We start from the raw sequence: 19845 nt of genomic DNA on the forward strand, positions 1-19845 counted from the left end.
CCCAGAATTTTCCACACAGCATTACTATTTAGTGCAATGAGACACCATAATTAGAACAGCAGAAGTATGTTGTCTTGGTTTAACAAAGTATTCTGTTCCTGCTAAACATCATAAAAACCCATTGAAGAACAGAGGTATAAGATTTAAATCATAGTTTAATGATTTGTAATACATCCCTTTCTGCAATAGAAGGGAACAATTGCTCATGACAGCTCTTTTTTTTTTTGTAAGAGGTTTTATTAATATTCCAGATGGTTCAAGACTTCTTGTATATTAAGCAGAAAGGCTCATTCCATATCCAGGATTAGCTAGCATGTCTGGAGTGCTCTGATGAGCAAACAATAGATGTTTGCTATCAGAGACCCATGGCAGGGGGGAGGAGGAAACTTGAGGAACTTAAAACCCCTCTTTAAAATTCAGACCTTCCATGCCTAATTCCCCAAGCCAGGAGTTTGCTGAACCTGGATTTTAAGTTTAAAATCCAAGCATTGACTGAGCTTGGTGAAATGCTAAGTACAGCTTTATTTTCTCTGTTTCAAGGTGGGTATGCACTCATTTATATTTCATTTACCCTCCTTTGTAATGGTGCAAGACATTTAACTAGGAAGGAGATACTGTACCTTCTACCGCAGAGCTGGTTACTTGGCCATTGCTAGATCCACCCGAACTGTAAAGTGATCCAGAGCTATATGGCTCATAAGGTTTGAGAACAGTCAATACATTAGGAGGTTCGACATCGTCTGAATTCAGAAGCCCTTGTTTGGCTGGCAAAACAGAGGATGCAGGTTTGGTGCGAGCACATTCCTGAGGTAGCAGATTTGCATATCTGTTTGCAACACGAAATCTGCTCATTTCGTATCTTCTGTAAGTATCCATTGGAGAGTCATTATGTTCAATAGCTAACACATTAGGTTTCATTCGTTTAGAAGATGTTTCACCATAGTCTAGATTTATGTTGCTCACAGATTTACTACAAATATACTCTCTTCCTCGTTGACAAGACCAGGCAGATTCATTTAGGTGAGAGTCAAGAGGCCCATTCATACTGCTGCTTACTAGACCAGACTGAGACACTGGGACAGTTAGAGCTTTTACTTTAGATTCAGATCTTTTTACTCTGTCTGATACTGGAGAGATACTGGAACTGGAGTGCATTTCTTGCTGAGGTTGTCTATAGTTATTTGCCTGAGAGCCAACATTACTTTGCTGTTTGAGAAACTTGAGGTTACTTGGGGCTGTGCTGCTTGAGTCAGTCACTGAAAAGACAGGGACTTTGTTCTGTGGAGGGTGACATTGTTTAGCTTTCCCGGTTTGCACCATTTTTTGCTGCGTAGATGGGGAAGTCTTACGTTTTTTATTATCAAAAGACAAAGGAAGCACATCTTTACCAAGCAGAGCTGGAGGACATCCAGTGCGTCTGGCTTTAGCTACACCCTTGTTTCTACAGACATTTTTGTTAACGGTGTCAGGATTGTATTTGTGTATCAGTTTCTGGTGCACCATTAGGACTTCTGGGTGAAGTGAGTCATAAGGACAAAATGGACAGGTGACAGGTGTTGGCAGGCCTCTAGCTGAAGCCACCAAACGTTCTTGTGAAGACTTAATACATAAGTTCAAGGGCTTTTCTTGAGAATCCACCACAGGTTTGCGTTTGTAGTTTTTAGTGCACTCTTGCACATCATTCACATTTTTTCCATCCCTTAAAGCACAAACATACTGGACATCATCTTCCTCCGATGCCACAGAAGCCTTCCTTTCTCTTTTATGAAGAACACTGGGCTGAGTTTCCTTTGTTTCCTTCTCAGCCTTTAGTTTTTCCAGGTAAGGAGTGGACACATTCTTGTGTATTTGATTTGAATTGTTACAAATGGAACCTTTATTCAATTCCCTAGAATTGTTTTTTGTTTTTGAAAGGACTGTGCTGCCTATTGCATTGTTCAAGAACAGAACCTCCTTTTGCTGCTTGGTAGGTGGGAAGCCCCCAACATCTTTGGCACAATCAAAAAGCTTCTTCAAATTTTTGGTTTCTTGAGCACCATCAGCAACCAGCAAGAGCTCCATCTCCTGACACTGTAATGAAACTTTGCTGTCACTTTTCACGTCTGCTGTGCTATCAGCTTGCTTGTCCTTGTGATGCCTCTCTAAATGATACCTCAGTGAAGTCTTCTGTGCTGCTGCATAATCACAGAATTCACATTTGTATGGTTTTTCACCTGAAACACAGTTTTATCAGGAAATAAGTTTGATACAATTTGAAATCCTGAATACAATTAAATACAAGGGAATAATGTAGACTGCAGAACAGTAAAACAGATTTTTCTTTCCCCTTCCACATACTCGAAATTCCCAAACTCATCTAAATCATTTAAACAACTACATCTCACTGCTTTTACTAACTACAGTGACATCTTCTGGCTATGATGAAGATATTTTCCACACGCTGGCTATGTATGGAGATGGTAGCTGACAATATGTTTGGCAAAGATAAGCAAGAAGTATAACTGTGGGTCAACTCCAACAATTTGTAGCCCTTGATCATACCACAAGCATGCTATTCAATAACACAAATGTTACAGTTCATCTATAAATAGAGCTGTTTCAAAAGAAACAGGGACATACATTAACAGGAGTAGGAAGAGTTTGCCTGGTTATGGAAAACAAAAAGTTGAACTGATAGACAGACACGGCTTTTTCCCAGGTAGCAGCAATTGGCAGACAATCAACTTAGTACTTGGGAAATAGGCTTTTTTAAAAACAAATTTAAAAAACGACACAAAACCCAAAACTTTTTGCTAGACTGCTAAAACCAGAAAGAATTAAACTAATTCAAGTTTTAAAATATACTGTGTTCTTAACAGTACTTAATGTAATTTAGTCCTAATCAAAAAGATTTACACTTATGCCAATAATTATTCCTAAAAAATTTCAGTTGGAATTATTTAAATTTCTTTTTTAGCATTAGAGAAAACTTTGTTCTTAATATCAATAATTTTGAGGGCAACTTCTGTTTTTTCTTAAGCAAAACCAAACATTCCATCCAAACTGGATTCAGCAGACTTCCTTCCCCTCCCACAAAGGCAAAGCCCATTTACCTGTATGAGTTCTGAGATGAATATTGAGGTAATAATTTGAGCGAAAATACTTTCCACAATAGCTGCATTCTCTGGAGGCTCCAAGGTTTTTAACTTTTGCTCTTTCCAAAGCATCTTCATTTTTATCTTTGGGAGAAAATATAGCTATATTATGAAGAGCAAATGCAAATTTGGAGTCTCATTTAAAACTAAGTAACTATCTTAACTGTCTTTTTTAAAGAAAAGCACAGAATGATAAATTGTTGTCAACTCCTACCATCTATGAGCATCCTTTGTTCTGTACTGCTGCACACTTAGCAATCAAAGAGTGAGAGAGTTTAAAAGGTTTCTGTGTAAAGTAACACTGCAGTTAGTGACTCTAACAAAGACGACCCAGAGAACAAACAAGATGCAAAACTAGGTCTCAAAGAAAAAAAAGACAACTTTACAGGAACTTGACAGAGAATGGCCCATCTCAAAAATTCACACAGGTTATAAACTGTATTCTTTAAGTAAAGAATTTTTTTAATTTAAAATTTTTTTTATTTATTATTTTATTGACTTAGCGTGAGCATGACAATACAGACTGTAAACTTGCTCTGAACACCATGGCAAAACACAGGAAGGTGTTTGGGGAAGGAAGGTGAGGAGAAAGATGGATTTTCGTATTAATTTACAATATTGTTATTATTTCTCTGTTAATGAATGGAGTGTTGTGCCTGTATAACAACATCCTTAAGATTTAATGAGTAATATTGTTTCATTAGAAGCATTAATGCTTACGCTCTGACAAAAATTTGGGAGTAAGAAAGTGACAGGGGTTACTAGTTCTGTGAAACTTGTATTCAAGGAACAAATTATAAAAACTAGCTCCACTCAAGTGTAAGCAGCGGTAGTTACCACTGGAGGGCAGCAAGTACAGCATAATATCTAACAAGAAGGGGAAGAAAGCTTACATACAACACACTATATTCAAATTAACATGCTCTCTGGCGGTTGAATTAGAAAAAAAAAAACGTCAAGACAACTTCAGTAAACTATCCAAGTCAAAGCTGACTAGAAAGCTACAGTGAGAAGGAAGGAGATGTTCTGCTTGACTAAGACATTAGATACATAATAGCTTAAATAGGTTCTGTGAAGTTCCTACATGTTGGAAAGCTTCTATACTGAAAATGCTAAGTATGGCTAAACTATGGCTAAGACAAACCATAGCTGTTTTAAACAAACAGATAATGTCTCAGTAAGCGTGACTCAGCATCTCACAATGAAAGCTGTTGTAGTTTAGGATAAGACACTGAGAAACAAAACAAGCAAGTTAACATTAGGTAATAATTCCATTCCTTTGTTACTGGAGGCAAAATAAAAGGCTGCACATTACCAGAAATGGAAAAGTCAGTTGTGTGTGCCAGGACATTCTGTACGTTGTGTCTTTTCCTGAGATTATGCAAGTGTCTGCTCTTTAAATGCAGACTCAAAGCATGTCACACAGACGAGTGCTAGATTAGCTCGCTAGAAGACACTGCTATTCCTTTGTGTCCCCAGACATGCAATCTTTTTCAATTAAGGAATCATTCAGTATCACTTGTTTTTCTAAGACACTGTGAGATGCAGAATTAATCCTGGGTAACATACAGATTGAGCCCATCTATTCTGACAAAGAGAGCTGCTGGCAACCCTTCAAGGAAGAGGAGTTAAATATATGCTTCCTTACATACATGACATCCACATATTAATAGCCTGCATGCATGTCCTCACACAACTAATTTAAAATTTTTGGCTCTGACATTTAGGTTTTCAAGTGACATACCATTCAAAAGAAACATAGAACCTGCAGTTTGACAGAAAAAGTTTGGAATTATTCTTTACTTCTCAGGATCTTAACAACTGCTGGTATCAAGCACTGGACATTTTCTGCACTTTCTTGCAACATGCAGTGGAAAAAAGTGAAACTGCAATGATTTCTTCAGAAATGTTTGTAAAAACGTGCTGGACAAGAAGGGATATGCAACACTCAGAAGCATCCAGTAAAACTAAAGAATGTTGCTATTCAGTTATCAAAAAGAAAGGAAGAAAGGGAGAAAGAGGTAAGCAAACAGTGACTTTTCCCAGACTGATTATTTAAAGTGTTTAAATGATTCCAGTAACCCAAATCATAACTGCAAGAAGGCCCAACACAACTTCAAAGATCTCCAAACGGTGGTGTCAGAACCCATCTTTCATTTTTCTCTTTTCCTCTTCCCCCACCATAACATTTCCTATCTCTGGCCAAGTTTTGAAAACATAACCGAGAAAGACAAGATGCATTCTTTGGCTCTGAAGAGTTCCTAAACAATACAGAAACATCTATTTCAAACTAACGTGCTCAAAATGCTACTCACCTAAATTAAGTGTTTCTGTAAGCCCATCTTCAGATCCATCTTCAGAGCCTCCTTCTATTCGTTCTGCTCCATTTTCATCCAGACTTGTGATTATATCAGCACAGTATGTCCTTGAAGCAGCTGAAGTCTCTCCATCAGTCCGCCTGTCTCTCTTATGTACTCTGGAATGAAGGACTAGCTGGTGGTATGTTCTGAAGGCTTTGCCACACTCTGAACAGTGTGTTGGTTTCTCTTTGTTCTGGGACAATTTAGAATCCATCTCCATAGAAGGCACTTCACCAGTGGGATGTTTCAATTTGTCTTGGGATAAGCTACCATTCCCTGTATATCCGCTGTTTTTATTTACTTTTGACTTCCCTGTAGTTTCAGCATGGCTACCTTTATTTGCATTCCAAATTTCACCAAGTTCTTCTTTATCAGAAGATGAATCATCATTGTCTGTAATTACTTCATGCCCTCGTTCTTTAATTAGGCCATGGCCAACTGCAACTTTACCTTTGGTAGCCAGCTGCCATGCTTGGTATGTGGTGAAAGGATCTAGTTCAGGTATCCATTTCACAGGTTTTTGTGATTTGTCATTTTCTGGAGCCACGTTTGGTCTTAAATTCAATAATCGAAAAAATTCCTCTTTCTGAGACATTTCTTCTGCATTAGATTCACCAGTTGGTACTGATTCTTTGGTGTGCACTTTACTGTGCTCAATTAGAGTCTCTTTATTGAGAAATAGGAAACCACAAACCATACAAATTTTGTAAGGTGACGTTACATTTTCAGTTACATGCTCCTGCACCACCTCATTTATTGTTATGGGCATTTCAGAACTCTGTTGGTGCTTGTTTCTAGAACCAGGCTTTCCAGTGTGTGTTCTCATATGATTTTTGAGGAACCATGGCTCTTTAAATCTTCTTCCACATACATTACACCAATAGGTAAAAGAGTCTTTATGCTTTTTCATGTGCGCCTCAACATCAAAAGCCTCATCAAATGCTTGTCCACAAACTTTACAGCTAAGGTCTTCACTGTCATTTTCATTGTTTGATGAAGACATGTTTGTTCTTACTCGACATTTATCTAGAGGACTAAGATATTCTGCTTCAACACGCAGGACAGCTGGTTCACAAAGAGTTGGCCTATGCTGGGTTAAAACATGCTTACCAAGTTCTTCAGGATGTTTAAAAGTCTCATCACAAAACATGCAGTCCAGAGGCATGCATCCCTCAGCTTGCATGAGAAACTTTTCTTGCAAGCTTTTGTAAGAAATTGTGTTTGTTCCTTTTATTGTCATTGAGGCATCGTTATTCTCCATCTGTGCACCAACGGTACTGGCTATTCCATCCGGTCCATCCATGTATGCCAAGAGAGGCTGAGTTGGCATGTTTCCTACGTTCTGTTCCCTATTACGTGTTTTAATGTAAGGTTTCAGTTCTTTGGGGATGCTCACTAATCACAGTAAGGACACTTCTGAAGTTCTCCAACATGTGCTTACAAGTCTGCTAAGCTAAAAAATCTCTGCCAGGAAAAATATTTTTTTCACAAGCAAAAAATTACTTCTTTTTCAATTTTATCTGTGTTCACACATCACTGCAAGTATATCCACCGGTTGTTCTCTCAGTGACAGAATGAGGGCTTTTTTGAACTATTTATTCTGATTCTTCAAGTCTGTAGAAACAGTCAGTTGCACTTAGTTTCTTGTACAAACTCTTCAAATAGTTGCATTGGGTAAAATACACTCAAGGACAAGTTCAGTGCCACAAAGTACTCCAGCACCTGGAAAGAGAGAAAATTGTCAGACTTTTCAAAGAAAAAGCATTGTCTCCCAAATAATGAAAACATTAGGGCTAGAGAACTATCGAATGCTTTTGAACACTTTTAGTAAATAGTCAGTGAGGGACTCTGGTCACTTTTAAACCTACTGCAGTTGAAATAATATGGTCTTGAACATCCCTGTGTTCCATTACCTGGGCTTCTGTATTTACTATATAAAAGCAATACTTTTTCTACTATCTATTCTAAATTTACTCTTATCCAGTTACATAAAGCTGCTAAAACCATATTTCAGTACATATACTACTGAATTCATAACAAGTAAATGCAGCGAGCCAAAGTAACCTTTCCTCAAACCTGTGAAACCAGTGTTTACAGGGACAGTAAACCTTTACTTCTTTGTTCTCTAAAGGCCACTGAGCAAAAGACTTTTTTATCAAGACTATACAGCTTAGAATTAACTTTCTAGTTCTGGTACACAGTAAACATCAGTACAAATCTTTGTTTTAAGAACTATTCACTAATACCACTACTCAAAGCTTTTACTACCATCCACAGATTTACAATCTCTGTGACAATCTTAGGCTAGTACAATGGGATCATCTCAAAGTTTGAAATAAACTAATGACACTGTTTCTTGAACAGTAGTTTAGTATTTAAATCATCCAAGAGGGTAACTATTACATTTAAACAGGAAATGCTTCTAATTTCAAATTACATGCAACAAAAAGTTTGCTATATTGATTATACTCAAAGGGGAAGGTTTAAGATTCCACCCGATTATAAAGAGTTATAATAAAGTTAATCACAACTCCAATTTGTAACTTTTATAGACTTAGAGATTTAATGTCTGCTAGCAGCAATTAATGGCCACCACTCTGAGCTGGCAAATTATAGTATTGTGACGTTGAGGACTCTGCTTGATCGTATTTTTGGATAAAGGATAAGTCTATCAAACTAATACAAGATCATATAAACTGAAGAGGAATCATTCAGAGATAAGGCACATTTCCAAATACATGAATATTTAATGAAAAGAACGCATTAAAATTTGACTCAAACGTCAAACTTTTGCAAATTATTTCATAAAAGACAGCTGGCCAGTGATTCACATTACTTGAATTAATATGCCTGAAAACACAATATGCTCTACAGCTCCTAAAGCAGAAGACCGTACAGGCAAAGTAGGGTTTTAAAATTCATCTCAACTTCCACCTCTGCCTTGCTTTTATTTTGAAAAAAAACTGAAACATTTGGCTTCATTTCAGTCAAAGGGTAAAAATTCAAACACAACCCTGTAATAAGTTCAGGCTCCAGATATTCCCATGACAAGTAGTTGCAGCATGTAAAGATGTGGTTATCTATGCAGCTGAGGATACCTTCTCCAGCCTTTTCTGATCAATGTTAGTTGGCCAGAAAAAGGTGGTTTTAAGCCACTGAATCTTAAACCATTTCAGTAGAAATCAGCCAGTTCAGTGGCCCAAACATGTTTGCAGATGAGGGTCCTGTAAGGCCACCTGCTGGCAGAGCCAGTATAACAGCCATGGGAGGTTAACACAGGACCTTTAAATCCACCTGAAGTGAAAAGGCATTTATCTATAGACCCAAGGTTTGATATGGTGCCTTCAACTATATTGGATACCTTCACCTACCACAGAACAGTCAAGCCCAGGCAAGATAACCACCTGGGAAAGGAAACAGGACAACACATTGCTTGCTAGGAGTCACAGATCCAACACCTCAAAACACTTTATCCACTTTCTGCACTACAGCCTTGCCCTGAGAATACTCTTTGGCTTTAATTTGAAAAGCTAGCAACTACTTTTCCACCATCATACAGACAGCAAGATCCCAGAGCCTAATGAAGATGGGTAAAAAACCCCACACCAGAATGCCAAAACAGAATAAAATTATTGTTGCCAGTTACTTGTCTTTCATTTTTTTTCTGTATCTCTAGACCTTAGTGCTTTCATTGTCCAGTCCTCTAATCCAGGTCTAGACAATTATCAGACCTGATACAAAGAAGCTTCTAGCTTTTTTTAAACCAAACTTGTTTCAGGCCTGGGCAAAAGATTTATCATATGCTAAGTTAAACACGAATGGAGGGATCTTGGGGGGCGTAGGGTAGAGTGTAAGAGGGAACAAGCCACTGGCTGACAGGTTGATGGTGATGGAACCTGGATTTTCTGCAGCCAAAGTCTCTTTTCTAACTCTGTTTTTCATCCCCATTTAGTTTTCTCACTGCCATGATTAACACTTCCTCTCTGCATAATGACTCAAACATCTTTTCCAATAGGCAGGTTCAGTCTATGGTGTGACACTTCTCCATTGCTTCTATTGCAGCCTTTGCTTCTGCCTTTCTACCTTCCCCATTCAGTTTTGACTTTCTGGCTTTCAACTCACCCTCTATATGCAAGTGAAGAAGCTGTAACAAAAGTTTGAAGCTGAAGTATTCAAAAAGCTTTCCCCTTTGTAAAACATAAGGAAAAACATATCAAAGGGTGCTGGTTAGCATGTTTTACTTCATGTTTAAACTTGTCATTTTGCTCTATTTCCACTGCAGTTTTAAGAGGTATTTTTTACACAGCAGGAAAACATGCTGCAGCAAAGCTCATGTGCTTAAATGGTAACTATCCACCCGAAAACAATTTATTTGCAAACCAAAAATTAACATCAACTGAACACCTATAATCCAGGCAAGATAAAAAAATTGAACAACCTTGAAGAGTTTAATGCATTTACTTTCAGAGTCACAGGTAAGCACTCTGCAGGAGCAGGTATAAGAATCATCCTACAAAAAGGCCAGAGGCATTTCTGGGGTATGAAGTCAGAGTCAAACACCAATGCCTAAAGTCCCACGTAGTGAATTGCTGAGATTTGTCATCAACGATTTCCTTGCTAGTGTCTACAAATACAGAAAAAGCTGATTACGCTTTATTACGCTCCCCACTTCGTGGAATTACAACAGGTACACAACAGAGCAGCCAAAATTAAGTCACTGTAGAAAGAAGAGATGAAAACCAGCAGAAATCCACAGGCAATTCTTATCCATTCTGGGACGAGATGAGGGTAGGAGAGACATCCTTGTAACACAGACTGCCACACACAGTTCTACTCAAACCTAACCTAGGATAATACAAACATTTTGTGAAAGACATATGCTTCAAGATTTATTAGGCCCTAGGTTGATCACTGATGGGTGAAAAATCCACCTCAAGCAATAACATTTTCTCCGGTAAACCCTTTGAAAACGGGTCTGTTTCAATCTTATCTCAGCTGTCTGAAAAGCCAAACCTGTCCTCACAACTGCACATAAAAATACAGAGCATGTAACTCCTCATGAGAGGAGTTTGGATCCAAACTGTATTGGGTATCAATAGGTTTGAACAAGCCCTTCGGAGACCTCTTCTATGGCTCTTCAAAGCATTTTACACACCTCCACCAAGCTGTGTTAGCTGCTGAATGCTTTTCAAGCTTTCACTGTTTTTAATGGGAGGCTCTGAACACTTTTGAAGAACTGGCCACAGCTCATCCTCTAGGCAGCATTGCAAAGCAGAGCAAGATATTCCTGTTTTAGGAATCTGAAATGCCTGTTTGCAGCTCAGGCAACTATTGCTCTTGGATATACTATCATATACAAGAGATAGTACCTATAGACTGAAAAAAAAAATTGCAGGTAGCATTTCTGAAGAAAACTGCAGATGCAACTAGCCAGAACTATATTTAAACTGAGAAGACAAGACTAGAGCTTTTTAGCTCACCTTCTGCCTCTAGTAGTATTATTTTTGTATCTATCTGATGATTACATACTTTGCTCTGATTAAATATATGGCTTTTACAAGCAGGCATGATTTTATGCTCTTACTGTTTAGACAAGCTAACACATGCTAAAACTACAAACCAAATATCTACACCAGGATTTTATCCATTATTAACAAAACCTTTCTTCCTAGGGAAGATGCCTTGGATTTGAGGACCAAAATGCTGATTAATTACATTCCTGTTATTCAAAACCCTGTAAGCAGCAACAAAACTGCTAAGAGTTGTCTTAATGCTGTACTACTGCTTCCTTGGGAAAGTGGAAAACCTGCAGTTTTGACAAGCATTGTAACTATTTGTGGCTGAAGGTCTGTATGTTAGTTCAAAAATATGCAGTACCTGGGGTTTCTTCTGTTGTCTTTCACTTTCAGAAGACAGAACAGACATGACACCAGTATCAGTCAGAGATATTAAGCAAAGGAACAGAACAAAACAGGAAAGCCTTCCTTCCAATAGCTGAAGGGTGATAAATTCGCTACAGATCAACTCAAGGTTGAAAACAAAGAATGACTATCCCTCCTCACAATAAAGTCAGTCAGGAAATCTTGACTTCTGGCTCCCCTATCCATTTGTAAAAGTCAACATGGATCTCACACCAGAGTCCAGGGCCTACATGTGCCAGTGGTTGCTGCAATTGCCTTGAGGTGAATGAGCAGGGCAGAAGGAACCTGCCTTGCTCAGCACACCTGGACATCTCCTGGAGTGGTCTGTCCAGAAGCAGCAAATTCATCCCAACTGCAGGATGCTATCTATTGTACTTTTTTCTTCCAACAGTGCAGAGCCTGAGCATTTAGCAAGCTTTAGTTCACAACCGAGTCATATTTGGCTATATGGCCTTTAGTCAAATATTTCAACAGGTTTGCAGCAATACCTATAAACACCACAAAACATATATAAATAAAGATTGAACTGGACAGATGAGAACATCTTGTTTTCATTGCACTTGCCACACAACCCAAGAACCACACCAAAAAGCTGCTGCATGTAAATGGATTATTAAAACAGAGAAAATTTTAATTAAGTGCCTGTAGAGAAGTTTAATTTATTTTTATTAAATTACACAACCAAAGATGACATATTACAGTCTCAAAGATTTCTCTGGGAAATGACCTATCAGTAGTAATTTTATTGCATTTCTACTTCCTGCATTTCAAAATTTTCCTGAATATGTAATAAAAACTCTAGACACACCTTCTAGAGAATAGCAAAGTCTAACCACTGAATTTCCCATTTTAAACACTACAGAGCACTGGGAATAAGTTGCATAGCTAGTATCAGGGGAAAAAAAAAAAAAAAAAAAAGAAAAAAACCCAACAACAACTTATCCCTTGCTATTTCTATGCTAACAAAACTATTGTTAAACTGTAAAAAGCAAACTGGAACAATTACAGAAGTTAACCTAGTTGCTGCAACACTTTCTTAAAAACAGAAGTGAGAAAACTAAGAGTTACAGCTAAGTATGATACTTAGTTACTTTTCTGTGTACTAGAAGATATGTACCGGGACATAACTACCTCAACAACCTGTTTGCAGATCATTAAACAAAAGGCCAGTAGCAAAGCTATTGCTGTTTAACAGATGATCAGAGCTTCTTTCACTATCCTAAAAAGGTTCCATGAGGTTTCAAATCCTACATAATCCAGTGCCAGCAACGAACAAGAAACCCACACCCAAAAACCCATCAGAGAACAAGCTGCTGCAGATTAACTACCTGAATTTTTACTGTGCCTAATTGACTCAAGAAACTCCCATGTAACTCTCAATTTCACTTTAAGAAAAATCTTCAGTTTTCCTCATGTTTCAAAAAGTTTTAGGATATTAAGAGTCATTTACGTGGAACATTCTTTTCTCTCGGTATGTTTATACCTCAGAACAGGTTGTTGCTCTTTGGGCATTGTTAATGAAATAGATTTCATACTGCTGATTGCTTAGTGGAAACCACAATTATTTAAACACCTCTTATTTCAATACAAAAGTTTTGCTTTTTCAGAATAGTTGTTCCAGTTCTATCTAATGAACATAAATAAAATCTACCAGTTAACATCACTTTTTCCTCATGAAGACCACAAATAAAAGCTGCCTTATGGATATTCTCTATTTTGTCTGGGCACATCTATATTCAGGTATGATATTGATCATAGGCAGAGAAGCTCATGCATAAATAAGTACAACTTCAAATTCTCAAAGAAAAGCCTGAGCTGAGGCTGAACTTAGCTTACTTAAGAGCATTTCTTTAATACATATATATATATAATTGCATAAACTTAAGACAGTTGCACCACACCTAGTACACACACACAGGATATTAAGCAGAAATACCATCCCTAAGTAGCTGCTAACAATATTCAAGAGCTCCAAGTTCAAGATAGCACCTATAGTGTCCTATAGGTGCCCTACAGGTTGTGTGTGTTTGCAGAACCCATCAGTGACAACGGCTCCATTGTACCAGCAGTACTGGTGTGCTGTGGCCTTCATAGTCTCTTAGGTTTAAGTCAGAAAGTGAAGCAAAGTGTTATTGTGAGGTTCTAATTTACCAATTGCTCCAAAATATTGGTCAGATTTCCAAACAGCCACAGCATGAAATTGCAAGTTTGTCTCCACAGGTATTAGAGTTTTATGGCAACCACATAACTTCCTCTCTCCATTTAAGAAGGAACGCATACAAGTCACACCTCACACAATGAAGTATTATCCTTCATTAGATAGAAATGTCTTTCCTATCCCAATTTGAGGGAAGGATAGTCCCTAAATCTCGGGAAGACAACACACTGTTTGCTGCATAGACTGTGACCTTTTTTCTGAAAGTGCCACTGTCCATCTGCTTATGACTTAAAACACTGGAAAGCTATAAAAGTCAGCACAGATAAAACATTATTTTGCAGAATAGCAGAAGAGCCAGCTTTTCTTCATAACACTACATGAAGTCAATAACTTACTCTTCATTACTGTGCATTCTATTGCTTTCTAGGGAAGGGAAGAGCTACTCCTTTCTATCTTTTATCAGTATATCATTTTAACACAACTTTTCAGTGTATTTCTTTGTTAATGGAGGAGCACGTGAGTACACCTAACACTTTCTCATCTACACTTAGGTTTTTATACCAAGTGTTCAAGTACAAAAATGTTTTTTAAATAGTTTGTTAACAGTTCAGTCTGATGAAGAACTAACATGAGTACTTTTAAAGGAAATGGAGATTTAGGGGGAGGAAGGGGAGGAAGAGAGTTGTTTGTTTCAGTTGCAGGAAAGATCAAAATGAAGACTGAAGACGTTCAGGTTGAAAAGAGAACATAAAAGATGACCCCAAATTGGAATTTCCACTCCCTAAATTTGCAAACTTAAGTCCCCTTGTTAGTCTTCATCCTTCAGGCTTGAAGTTTTCAAAGTTATCCTAAACTCAAACTCTTAGGGGGTTTTCATGGCTTATCTTTCTATCCTAAGAGAGGCTACTCTGTTTTTCTCAGTTACAGTCCCTTCTAACAACACTGCAGAGCCTTTCAATGCAATAATACTCAGACATTTCATAAAAACAGAACTGAAGAAATAGAGACATATACACCAGAACACAAGAATGTTATTATCCAGGCATTCTTCCACAAACACTTTAGAAAGATTGTGTTGAAAGCTCTTTTGTAGTCAGATAAAACAGACATACATGCAAGCCATTTTCCCCCAAAGTCTAGCAAACAGGATTTTAATCACCAGTGGAAAATAACTAGTAGTTAATAATGAACAATATTAGGAAAACTCCCTCCCCCCATTTCAGACATCTATACTAATAGAAACAAAGGATATCCTTTCTCTAAAAAACCTTTTCCTGTGGAGTCCCTTTTTCTTTAAGGCTATATGTCTAACAGTGTTTTGGCAGTGGATGGATGAGCTGAATGTGTCTCCTCAGTGAACTGAATGCCTCTTCTATCAAAAGATGTAATTATTCCTTTTAAAGCAGAGAACATATAAGCTTGCATCATTTTGCACATGTTTTTCCTCCACTGAGCAAGAGCAAATATAAAAGAGACTAATTCTTGGCATTAAAGGAGGAAGTGCTACAAATAAGTATTGACTTTTAAAGTTCAGAAGGACTGCTCTAACAGCCAGATTTTTTCCCTTTTTTCCCCTCTGATTAGGAGAGAATTTCTCAGGAACCACAAAACCAATAAGTGGCCAATACCTGTTGTAGAAAGGCTGAAAGACACAAGAGTGATCCTATTTTAAATAAGTCTGGGACACATTTCACCACTGCTATAAGATGATGCAACTTCATTAAATCAAGAAGTTACATGCACTTAAACTGGCAATGACCCCTTACCTTACAAAACAGTTTATTGTTCTCTCCACAGCAGGTAAAGACTCTCCTGGTGGAGTGATGCATTTTTACTGTTGAGTCAGTCTCACCTTACATAGACTGCCTTATATGTTTAGTCTTGGTTTTCATTTGAAAGAAGGTATTTTCAGAGACCTTAAAAGCAAATTTGACTTTTCACTTCTTGACAGAAGGTTGTTCGGTCTCTCCAGCAGCCACAACTACAAAGAAGTGGTAAATACAGAGTTTACCAAATTAGACCTAATTCCTTATTACTCAAGAGCCAGGAGTTCCTCCGTGGCAATTATAGGCAAGTTACATCCCTTTGGGCAGCATAGGTGAAATAACAGGAAAAGGGATTCTTTTACTATTCTTGGATTTCAGAGAAGTAGTCACTTCCAAAGAGTTCACTTTGTTAAGGTCATTAATCTTCCCTCATGCTCTCACCTGATTTCAACTCTGATTCTAACTCTTATCCAACACAGCTCAAACCCCTGTACCTTGGGAAAAAAAAAAAAAAAAAAAAAGCAGCAACTTCTTATCCCTCCTCTCCGCAAAGCACTTTGAAGTCATCACTTTCAAACACGTCCACAATTATGTATTTGCAAAAATCAGTCCTGATTGATGGAAAAGGGTACACAGTGCAAGGGAAAGAAAGACAGATACTTAAGTCATCCTCTGGACTAGCATCTGAAGGTACTAAAATAGAAAAGTGCTAGAAATAGACACTTCAAATAGCTGCCTCCTTTCTTCCATGCAGGTGGGAGATCTTCCAGAGCCCCACACAAGACTGATGAGACTGAATCTTTTAATTGTCGAGCATTACATTATCTCAAACTAGCGGACTGGAGGGATATATGCGATGACATAGTCTGACATACTGGGCTTCACAGTGCCAAACTGTCCTTAGCAAGGGGAGTCAGCATCCACGAGAAACTGACTTTTAAGACAGGCATTTTTATATACAAACTTTACTAGCATAAGGAAAAATGGTTAGAAACAAACAAATAGAAATTGTTGCTTCTCTGGACCACCTTACAATGGACTTCATAGACATCATAGTCTGGATTACATCTAATTTGCTTCTTCCTACCCATCTACCAAAAGAGAGAGGGGACTGACACAATCCCAAGGATTTCACCCAAACAATTCCAAACTATCATGATAAAGTATAAGCACAATACAAGGGCCTTCACGTAGTTTATGTCAGAGGCAAACTGCACTCGCTTTATTACACTGAAAAATGCAAGCGTACCCATTGCGCATAAACAAACTCAGACTTTGATACTTTTAGTTACATAAAATCTTTAGCACATAGAAAAATCTCTATCCAGTCAATTATTCACTGATAGCTGGATAGGTTTCTGCTCAAATCTTTAAGTTCCACCGATCTACATAGATTTTCCTGCATATTCTAACCACATTTCCTCTTGTACTTTCTTTTGAAATTCTCAAGGCAGTCTGATAACCAATTCCATCTTCTGCAATGAACTCAAAGACATTGTATTTCAAAACAAGTGTCACTTATATGTTTGACTTGTAACTCATTTTTCCCAGCATGTATGTTGTTTTACTTTGAAACGGAAAGTCTGTTCTTGTCATACCACTTAACTTGCTGCCCCCCTTAAAAAGATAAAAAAATGAGGAAGAATCAAAAGAGCTACATTTATGATAAGCTATAAACTATGCTCTGACCAAAGTCATATGATTATAACAGTAGAAGTTTTAATATTTTTCTCCCACTGAAATATACTCAGGTTTGGCCTAAACAAGTTTTCATCATCCACAAAACAAGATTATTTGGGAATTACACTGAAAAAAAGATGATTTTTCGAAGCAAATTGTTTTGAGAGTAGCTTTCTGTTTGGAGGTACACAAAAACCTAGCTAAGCTTAGGCTGGAAAAGTGTGATTGGTTTTTTTAATCCTAAAATACAACACATATTGAGACTCTTACACAGCTTGGTCATATCCTTTTCCTTACTTTTGTATTCAGTTGCAAATCTCTTGTGGTATGAGTCACATCTCTCTAAAAGCATGCATACAGTAGTCAGCAGAATCCCCTGATCGTATTAATGCACCAGAAAGAAAAACTTTTTTCCTACTAAAGTCACCTTAAAAAAGAGGGTCAAGGGTCATCAGAAATGACCCAAAGCCCATCAAGAGTAAATAGCAGTTTGAAATTAATGTAGTTATGAGATGTGGAAAGAGTATCTGATTGGAATGCTGATGTTCTAAATCAAGAGTCTCAAAAATAAGAGGGCTGAGCTGGCAAATGGCAGCCCTGCTGTAACTGAAATGTACTGTCTTGCTATATTTAAAGACAATACCTCAACAGTTAAGTATTAGAACATTTTAAGTGAGATAAATAAGCATAAGACACAGGCAAATATCCTTGGTTATTTAATCATCCTGAAAGCAGTGTGGAAGTGTGAGGGTGAGTTCAAAGGTCAAACTCTTCTTTCAGCTTCTTGCAAAGAAAAGAAAGCTTAGCCCATTTTACCTTAGGGAAGGGGGGGACTGTTCTTTCCATATGCCAGCGGTAGTTACAGCATTTCATAACACAGGAAAGAGGGAGTGTATTTACATATAGAGAGTATGGAATCTTTTACTAGGACAATGCATTCCAAATCAAGATTCAGGTTAGAGTTGGGACAACAAAAAGTCCCAAAGAACAAAGGGAAGTTAAAATTTACTTAACATTTCCCCAGAGCTTCTTAATTACAAACTCTCAGATTTTTGTAACTAAAAGTTTATTGTAATCACTGTTTTGAAAGTCTAAGTGAAACCCACAGTTCCCTTTTAAAATTATTTCCCCATGATCACAGTAATAACTTAGCACTTTGTTCATATAAAATATATTAATCTATCAACATAGTCCTAAATGAAAATAATAGTATTAAGAAGATAGATTCTGAAGATTAGCAATAAGTGCTCAAAAAGGAATTTTTTTGAGTGTGATCTAATGAAAGGAGAAACCAAAATGAAGTAACCTTTTGTGTAAGACAGTCTGAAAAAGGTGCTAAAGTTTATTATCTTCCTCCTTCTAGCCCCTACCCTAAATCTTGCTCTCCCCACCCCAACCAAAACAAAGCAAAACCAAAACACATTATTCACTTAAAATGAAGGGGAAAAAAAGAAAAAATAATCCTCTAATCCAAAGCCTGGAAGCCATTCTCTAAAGACTACTTAATATGAAACTTTGTTTACAAGATACAAATATAGCCTTCTTACCACATTCAAAACCAGAAAACATCCACTTATTTAAAGAAATGTCTTTTCTATTTTGATCAACAAGGACGTAGGTATTCATTTTAAATTTAAATTCGGCCCCAATAGTGCCATATGAATGTTTTAAATTCATATATGATATGCACTGTTTAAGAATGTTTAAACAAAGGAAGTAGGAAAAGCCTCAAAATACACAGCAAAACTTAATGGCCTCAATTTTAAAATACATACTGATTGCAGCATGGCAAAATTATTCTCTTATGCTTACAGCCAGTCTTCAGAAAGAATAAGTGCAGTCAGTGTAGTAATTTGTCCCACTGGAAATTCTGTATAAAACATCTACCTAAAATAAACAAGGCTTCGCAGCAAGAATCGTCAGTTGCCATTAAGGACACACCTTAAAGTTCTTACCACACAGTAACTAAACAAGTACAAACTAGTGGTGACTGTTTGCTACTTTTGTCTTAAAAGTTAATGAGATCAATTCATTCCTCAGTATCAGATCTTAAAATCATTTTCTTAAAAAATGCAAGAGACAAACAACCCCAAAACACGAATATCCAGGATTTGAGTGTCTGATGCTTTATCAGAATGCCTAAGGTTCTTGTAAACACGAATATAAATATTAACGTTTAAACCTGACACCACGTAATACTAAAAGGTAAAATGCTTAACTGCTCAGAATACTAGTGCTCTGTACTGGAAGGCAGCTGTTGTTCCCCTGCCTTTTCTTTTGTTGTGCTTAATCTCATGTCAAGTCATTCAACCAACTCCAAAGCGATGAAGACATAATTGAACAACCTTAACTAAAAACTGATCTACTGTTCTTAAATAGCTATATATACTGCTTAACGATTCAAAAAGGCTAACATAGGAAAAAGAATCTATAGAATTGAAATCAGCAACTCTGGTGCATGCAGAAGAGTTGCTTGGCCGTAGGCCAAGCCAATCAATAATCACTGTAATAACCATGTTTCTGAAGTTATTTGTTTTTCATATTCATCATCCTAAAAACTCAAAAGACAGAACTTGAAAACTCATACTGATTTCAAGAACGAGCTGAGAGATACAAAATCCAAATATTTCGCACAGAATTACAATACTGCTCTTAAAAAAAAAAAAAATGTTACAGAAAGATTAGTGATCACAAAGCACATTCCTGCTACAGATCTTAAAATATTGACTTAGTTACAGAACTAGTAAAGGGGAAGAAAAAAAATACCTCCTCCACCCTTTCCCTCTTCCCTCCCCCTCTGGCAAAGAATGCAGTTTATCCTACTTA

The 19845-nt window shown here is 37.3% G+C and overlaps 1 protein-coding gene across 1 annotated transcript in view; it reads right to left on the minus strand.

The window, feature by feature from the left end:
* The window catches only part of ZNF217 (zinc finger protein 217), a 28532-nt gene that overhangs the window by 6621 nt on the left and 2066 nt on the right, over positions 1-19845 (minus strand). The window contains exons 2-4 of the mRNA XM_074920442.1: positions 5450-7216; positions 3093-3218; positions 621-2213 (exon numbers count right to left, since the gene is read on the minus strand). Of these exons, the coding sequence (XP_074776543.1) occupies positions 621-2213; positions 3093-3218; positions 5450-6824 (3094 nt within the window). The 5' untranslated portion in view covers positions 6825-7216. The remainder of the gene's footprint in view (positions 1-620; positions 2214-3092; positions 3219-5449; positions 7217-19845) is intronic.

This window comes from Athene noctua, chromosome 16, assembly GCF_965140245.1.
Source record: "Athene noctua chromosome 16, bAthNoc1.hap1.1, whole genome shotgun sequence".
In the NCBI taxonomy this organism is placed as follows: Eukaryota; Metazoa; Chordata; class Aves; order Strigiformes; family Strigidae; genus Athene; species Athene noctua.